The sequence below is a fragment of the Vigna angularis genome, chromosome 11 (genome assembly GCF_016808095.1).
Source record: "Vigna angularis cultivar LongXiaoDou No.4 chromosome 11, ASM1680809v1, whole genome shotgun sequence".
Taxonomy (NCBI): domain Eukaryota; kingdom Viridiplantae; phylum Streptophyta; class Magnoliopsida; order Fabales; family Fabaceae; genus Vigna; species Vigna angularis.
Genome location: NC_068980.1, coordinates 5,097,095 through 5,105,130, shown reverse-complemented (window position 1 = coordinate 5,105,130; position 8,036 = coordinate 5,097,095). Strand labels below are relative to the sequence as shown.

General features: G+C 33.2%; 1 protein-coding gene across 1 annotated transcript; it reads left to right on the top strand.

The window, feature by feature from the left end:
• The first annotated feature begins 321 nt into the window (after window positions 1-321).
• Window positions 322-2,240, top strand: LOC108332919 (transcription factor RAX2). The gene is made up of 3 exons (XM_017568218.2): window positions 322-518; window positions 625-754; window positions 1,158-2,240. The coding sequence occupies exons 1-3, from the start codon at window positions 383-385 to the stop codon at window positions 1,891-1,893; spliced, it is 1,002 nt and encodes a 333-aa protein (XP_017423707.1). The 5' UTR covers window positions 322-382; the 3' UTR covers window positions 1,894-2,240.
• Window positions 2,241-8,036: the final 5,796 nt, after the last annotated feature.

Genomic DNA, 8,036 nt, shown 5'->3' with positions numbered 1-8,036 from the left:
AAACCTGTTGGGTTATGTTTCTTTCTGTATGACAAACTTTGGATACTTTTTTATCTGTGATTACATAGTAATTATAGAAGAGATTAAAAGGAAGAAATTATATCAGTTAGAAGGTTAGAAAGTTCGCCTGAGAATGAGTCCACATTAGAATAATGTTCACAGATTAAAATATTTCGTACATAAACGTCCTATCCATGCTTTTTCATTTCAGTTTTGTTTCTTACTGGGAGAATAAAATAGTAATATTTTAACTGTTCAAGAGCTAGGTCTCTTGTTATAAGGCTAAGCAGTCCCCACCAAAGTTTCATTAGAAAGAGTCAGGGTTTGGAATTCGGATCGTGAGAGAGGTTTTGTGAAATTGTTGCAGAGAGAAGGAGAGAAGATGGGAAGAGCTCCTTGCTGTGACAAGGCAAATGTGAAGAGAGGACCGTGGTCACCAGAAGAAGACTCAAAGCTGAAGGATTACATAGAGAAGCATGGAACTGGAGGGAATTGGATTGCTCTTCCTCAGAAAGCTGGTACGAAACACAGTGTTACATGCTAAACCTAGATATCCTTTCATATGCATGTATTCTCTTTTTCTTTGTATGTCTTCAATACTTAGACTCTGATATATGTTTGTAGGTCTAAGGAGATGTGGAAAAAGTTGCAGATTGAGATGGCTTAACTATCTTAGGCCCAACATTAAGCACGGCGAATTCTCCGACGAGGAAGACAGAATAATCTGCAGCCTTTATGCTAATATTGGAAGCAGGTACTACTTATTGCTACCCATTTTTATGCACTATGCATAGCTAGACCCACTAACTGTACTCAACAAATTCTAAAATTAGTTATTCTCCAGATCTAGGATATTCAGATGGACATTCTTTTTCTTTCCATTTTTACTTCAATCACATAATAAAACACATTCTCCGGTGAAATGTCCTGAACTCTGTCCATATTTATCTAAAAGAGGCAAATGAAAACACAACAAGGGATTTGACAATGTGAGAAAACTATGTACTTATCTAGAATATCTGTCTGTATTTGGGGAGCTGGTCTTCAACTTGGAAGCCAAAGTTTAGATCCAGCCACTGCATGCACTCAAAGATGTTGGTAAAATGAAGACATTGATATATATTTATTTTTTGTCAATTTTTCCATGATGTTTTTAGGTGGTCAATCATAGCTGCTCAGTTACCAGGGAGGACTGACAATGATATCAAGAACTATTGGAACACCAAGCTGAAGAGGAAACTCATGGGGTTGGTTCCTGCATCTCATCAAAGAATAGCACCCTATCAGCACTCCTCCTCCCAAAACCCTCCCTCACCATTTTCTTCTCAGACATCAATCTACAGAGACTACTGCAACAACTCTCCTTATTACATCCCAGCACCAACCTCATCTTTCCCATCCCTTCAACAAATTTCTGTTCCTTCAAGTAATTACACAAACACAACCTCCTCTCTTCCCTTTTATCAGAACCAAGAGCCTTTGGTCGGTGTTAGTCCCATGCAGTATTACCCCACCACAGACAGTTCCATGCTTGTGTTTGGAAGTGAAACAAGCTGCAGTTCCTCTGATGGGAGCTGCAGCCAGGTGAGCCTTTGCAGAGAGATAAAACAAGAAGAAATGGGATTTCAGAATTTGATGCTTGCAGATCAGCACATGAACAAGTTGATGCTGAGTCAAGGCAACGTGAATCACGATGGAGGTGAAGAGTACGTGAACCAATGGACAGAGAAGCCAAATGGGTGGGTCTTCCAAACGCAAGAAACAGCACTGGATTATGATCTTGAGGTTATTAAGCAACTGATTAGTAGTAACAGTAGCAGTAATAATAGTAATAATGGGTATTTTAGTATTGATGAAAACAAGACGGAGAAGGGAGTGTACTACAACTACTGAAGTGAGTGGTACTGATGCATGACTGACTGCTGGAAGTGAAATCAGAGAGATATGATCAGTGAGAGGCATGGGAGTAGGGAAGATTCAGAAAAGACTTTGAGGCTGTGTTGTGGAGTTCTGTGTTCTTTAATGAAATGAGATAATTCTTATTTTGACAGTACATGGTAAAAAAGCTTCTTTATATTTTGTGTATATGCTTTAGGAAGTGAACTCAAGTGATGATTTGATGACGATGATGTTAGGTTTTTGTAAGTATTCTCTCGATGCAAGTGCAATCCCCCAATCAGACATCAATGTTATCAATTCCAGAAAACAAGGCTTTTACATTCAAAAATATTTTTCTCAAATATCATTTATCACACTACTTTTTACTATTCATTTTTATTTGAATTCCTATAAAAACTCTAAGTTCATATCTCAGCCCAGCATTAAGAAAAAAAACACAACCAATCCGGTGCTGTTTTCATACCTTATTTTGATTATAAACTTTTTGAACTTTTGAAAGTAAAATATATATATATATATATATGATGTTATTCTTACTATGTTCTCTCTTTTAATTATTTGCAAATCGATATTCATTGTATCAAGAGAGTGTCCCTTACATAAAAAAATCTCTCTATTTTTAAGTTTTTGTATCACTATCATTGATTTTGATACTAATGTGTGATTTGTCGGAAATAGAAATACTTGTTTAAGCACCCTGACGAAGAATCTTTTGTATAATAGCTAGGTCAGAATAGTCAAAATAGAGTTTGTTTACGACAAATCTTCATTATTTTAAACTAATAAAAGGCAATGATGGCCAGAAAAGAAAGAGTATGATGAATTTTACTGTTTTGTATGAAATATTGAAAATTCAAGTTGTGTAAGAATAACATAAATTATTTAACTCAATCTCAGTTATATATATTACAACATTTTAAATTATTTTAAGATTGGACAAATAAACTCATATAATCGACTCTGTAGAGACATCATCAATCTACCTGGATTTTATTTCTTTCATCGGTTAAAAGTACCATGGATACACGATTCGTATTTGTTCGTAAATCATTTAGTTTTCCTCAGAAATTTTCTATAAGAATCAACTTAAAAATGTTTTTTATTGGAAAATTAATTCAACTTTAAAAGTTACACTGAATTGCAATCCTCAGGACAGTGGCTAAATTTTTATCAACTCTTCGCCAAAAAAAATTATTTCTTTGATATCATAATAAGAAAAATGTTTTTTTTTTGTTCTAGTAAAGGTCAAAAGGTGTGTTTCTTTTATGAACACTCCAACGTATATGTTTACAATTTTTATAAGTGGGCATGACATAAATTTCTACCCACTTTCTTACCAGCCAATACAAAATTAATATTTTAAATATACTTCTACATACTTTATCTGTTGGATTATTAAATCCTAATTAGAAGAATTTCAGCCAATAGTTTAAAGACAAATTTTGCCTCAATGAAAGTCAGCTCAAAATTATATAAAAACATTTCCCTTTGTTTGCATTGTCATCATATAACATTAACTGACTTTCATCTGACATCCTTTACTTATAATGTTTCCAATGTTAACAACAAGACATATATGATTATCTTCATAGATAATCTCCTCATATAAAATCTTTATAATTTTAAACATAATACTAGCTATATCTATGTTAAAATGAAACAGAAATCCAAAATATAAACGAATTTTTATTATTTTAATTACCACCTATGCCTAAGAATGCTGTGCTTCTTTCAATAACAAGGTCTAGCCATATCAACTTTTAAATATTAGAGTTGAGTCATCCAGGGTTGAGTGAAAACAAAGAGAAGTTATAATTGTATTATAATTACAATTGTTATTTATACATGTTTTTATTTTGATTATTACTCAATTTTTTCTTTTTAAATTATTTTATAAAATCATATAATCTTTTGTTAATTAAAATAGAAGGTAAAAGGAAACAATTTCCATCTGATAGATTTTGTATAATTAGGATTTTTTTATAAATTTAGAAATATTATTTTACTCAGTTTCTCTTTTTGTTTTTTCTAAACAATTGATGATTATAATTTTTGGGCCTAACTATCCAGCTGGTGGACTCTTCTGTGTCTGATTTTGACCATTGTCTGCGACTGAAGGAATAGTCATCATCGTATGATTATTCTACTCATTAGACCATTTCTTTGTTCCTGAAAATTGTTAAAGTGTGTTAAATTGATTGACTAACGTAACAAAGTTGATTACATTCACACGCAAAGGTGAAAAAGTTTGCCCAATAATTTGGCTAATTAATATTTTTATTCATTTCTACACTTTATTTTGAGTTTTTTTTATCATTATGGTGTTTGAAATTATTGGAATGGAATGATTTAAAAAAAAATTAAATATGGACAAATCGTGTTAAGTTAATAGAGTTCCAAAAGAAAAAAATAGTATAATATTAAAGTGATTTTACTTTAATTAAAATAAAATCGAGTCAGACTACTTTCATAAAAAAATTAAAATTGTCACAACTTGATATGATTAGTATGTTTTCCAGAAGATATAATACGATGATCTAACGACTCCAGTTTCTTTATGAATTAGGCTAAAATCGAATGTATTAAAATAATATGATATTGTGAGAACTTTAATTTCTTTATAAAGTTTACTAAAATTGTCTCAAATTATAACGATTTCATTTTTTTTATGAAAGTTATCTTTATTTAGCACGATTTTTATTTTAATTAATGTAAAATCAACTCAGCATCTATAAAATTGTGATGATTTGACACATTTATTCAAATTCAATTTTTTAGTAAAAAATATCCTATTTTAATAATTTCATAATGAAATTATGTATGGTTAAAAAGTCATTTATTTTTATTCCTTTATACTAAAAAAAGAAGAATTGAGGTAGCTTAAACGTGTATTAATAACAATTTTGAGTAAAAATTTTGTGAATTTCTTAGTGTGTTGTATTGTAGTATTGATTAACATTATTATTGAGTGATGAAAATAGAGTGATATAAAAGTGAATGAATAATAAAAATATTGGTTTTAAGTTGTAAGTGGAGTGTAAGGGTGAAGCTGCTGTTGAATTGACTTTGATTCTGAACTGCACTGAGAACAAAAGGTTCCTCTGATTTTTAAGTTGTCACCTTTCATCTCATAATCATTTTTTTCTTGGGACTGGTTGCATTGCACCTCTCAATACCTTGACTCTTATCTTTTTCTCCTCCTTTTAAAATCCAACCCTTGACTGCAACAAAAGGTTTACCATCGTTTTAATTTTGGAAGTAATGTGATCACTGATAAAAAATATCCCCCTTTTTTTTTTCTGTTTCTTAAGAAAAAAAAAACTGAAATTCAATTTTTTTAACTTTTTTTTGTCATTTTTGTTAAAAATTTAAGTGTGAGTTCAAGTCTCATAATAGATAAAAATAAGAAAGTATAGTGTTTCGGTCGGGTTTGGTGAGACCCTGCTAAAACACTCCTGGTTGTATTGAAGATTGGATGGATGTTAAAGACGAGACGGACGAACACTGTTTGAAGATCGGACGGAAGGGTTCAGGGCGGACAAACACTGTTTGAAGATCGGACGGAAGGGTTCAGGGCGGACGGACGCTGCTCCATGCACTGGGTTGAATACCGGGCAAACGTTGCTCCAAACGGACGGGTGTCGGAGACCAGTCGAACGTAGCTCCAAGCGGACGGATGTTGGGAGCTGGACGAACGTTGAAGCGGACGAACGGTTCTTGTAGCGGACGGGTGTTGAGGCCTGGTCGAGCGTAACTCGCTCTCCTTCCTTCTCCAAGCCGGATGGGGGCGTACCTGTTAAAGGTGCTTTGACGCTCAAGTCAGTAAAGTGACAGAACGGTTATAATAAGTGATGCAAGTAGTGCATAATGCGCAGCGTGTGCAGTATGTCTAGAAATCATACATGAGACTCTTATTTATACTGGTTGTAATGGGTTTTTACCTTTCGCCGACCTAATGACGACCCAATCACGTCTTAATCTTCATTAGCAGCTTTAATGAGCGATTATCGTTTGTAACCTAACCATGTGGTCGGCCTAATGCTTGGTCGGCCGGTATGGGTGGTCAGCCTGGATAAAAACACTCGCGCTCGGTTCGCGAGGTCGGGAGGACCATATGGTATATCGACCTTTGGGAGAGTCGGACTTGGGAGAGTCGAACTTGGGAGAGTCGTTCGGTCAACCTTGGGAGAGTCGGCTTTAGGAGAGGCGTTCGGTCGGCTCTGGGAGGGGCGACCTTGGAAGAGTCGTTCGGTCGACACTGGGCGGTCGGCCTGATGTGCGAGAGACCGTACGGTACAGGGACCATACGATACATATAGCAGTATATAAAGGTGAAAGACCCATTAACCCATTGTTTGAAGTTTTGGATAAAGAGTAGTGTCGATCCCTTATATAATTAGCTTAATGTTATTAGTGTTTGTGTAATTCACAAGTAACCTCCTCTTCGATAGACATAACAGGTTCTATTTCTTTCTTTCGTTCCAACTATGCTTTGTATAACCCAAAAAATTTCACTTTTTTCTCTTCCACTTTTGTAAAAGTGGTTATCACTTTGAAAAAGTTACTGCATGTGATTAAAGAATATATCAAATTAAAATAAGATAATTAACATCTCATTTAAATTTTAAACCAACATGAATATATGTTTCTCGGTACTAGCCAGATTTTCTAGGTTCTAAGGATTTCAAGAAATATGCCAAGGATGATGTTGCGGGCCTTTAAGCGACGTATGGGTTTCGGTCTAAAGATCTACTAAGCCCGTTATCCAACAAGCCCACGGCCCAAATACAAAAGGAATTCTATTTTACGCACGTTCAATTCATGTCAAAATTTATACAACACGATTTTTCAGTGAAAAACCCAAGAACGCTGACCACACATGAAAATTTGTAATTTAGATAGGTTTAGGTGAAAGCATTTAAGTGCTTAACACGAAACAAATAAGATTAAGATAATTATTATCATATTATTACTAAATATTTTCTTTAAACTGAATTTGGTATTAATATATTAGCATATATTTTCTATAAATTGAATTTGGTTGTAATAGTTATATATTTGTAATTGACTTTGTTATGTTATGTTTTTTTTTGGTTTTTTTCTTCTACAAGGTTATTTATATACTTGCTTGTAATATACTTAATTACGTCTTTATAACATGATATGATAAATTTGATTACACATATTTGATTATTAAGATGGTATCATATGCTATTTTTTTTTCTTTTCTTCTTTTACCATGATGTCAGATTTATATGTTAACTTTCACATTAATCTCTTAAATATGTTTTTTCTTTCCTTAATGAAAACTCTGCTTATTGTCCAAAAATGATGCACGAGGACGTGCTAGAAATAATGGAAGGGGTTTCCATGGTAAGAAATTTTGCACTTATTGTGAATGCACCAATCACACCTTGGATAAATGTTATTTTAAATATGGTTTTTCACTAGGATACCAAAACAAGTCTACTTGCATGCTAATAATTTTGCATCTAGTGATCTTTCTTCTTATTCTTTTATAACTAATGCTTCTAACCTTCATGAGATCTCATGTTTAGTGTCTACTTTTATTGAAAAGCAGTATCATGACATTAGATCATTTTTGCAACAATCCAAATCTCTTAACCATACAACAAATTCGGCTTTCACTCCTTCATTTAATTCTTCTTCCACTCCTCATTCTTCTATTAATCCAAGTAAATTATCTTCTCAATGGCTTTTGGATACAAGTTCTTGAATATTCCCAGTGTAATACATCTCATAAAAAAAATTGTTTTGTTGTTACTAACATTTCTAAACCTACAACTTTCTCCCAAGCATCTTAAATTGGATTGTTGGCGAAAGGCTATGAATGTTGAGTTACAAGTTTTATAGGAAAATAAAACATGGTCTATTGTTGATTCTCTTACAAGGAAAGAGTCACATTGGTTGTAAATGGGTTTACAAGGTAAAATACCATGTAGATTACATCGTTGAAAGATACAAAGTCCGATTAACGGTTAAGGACTACACTCAAAATGAGTAGATTATTTTGACACATTCTTTTCGGTTACCAAGATCACCATTGTTTGTGTTCTCTTAGCCATAACAATAGTTAAAGGGTGATTTTTGCACTAGCACAATGTGAATACTGTTTT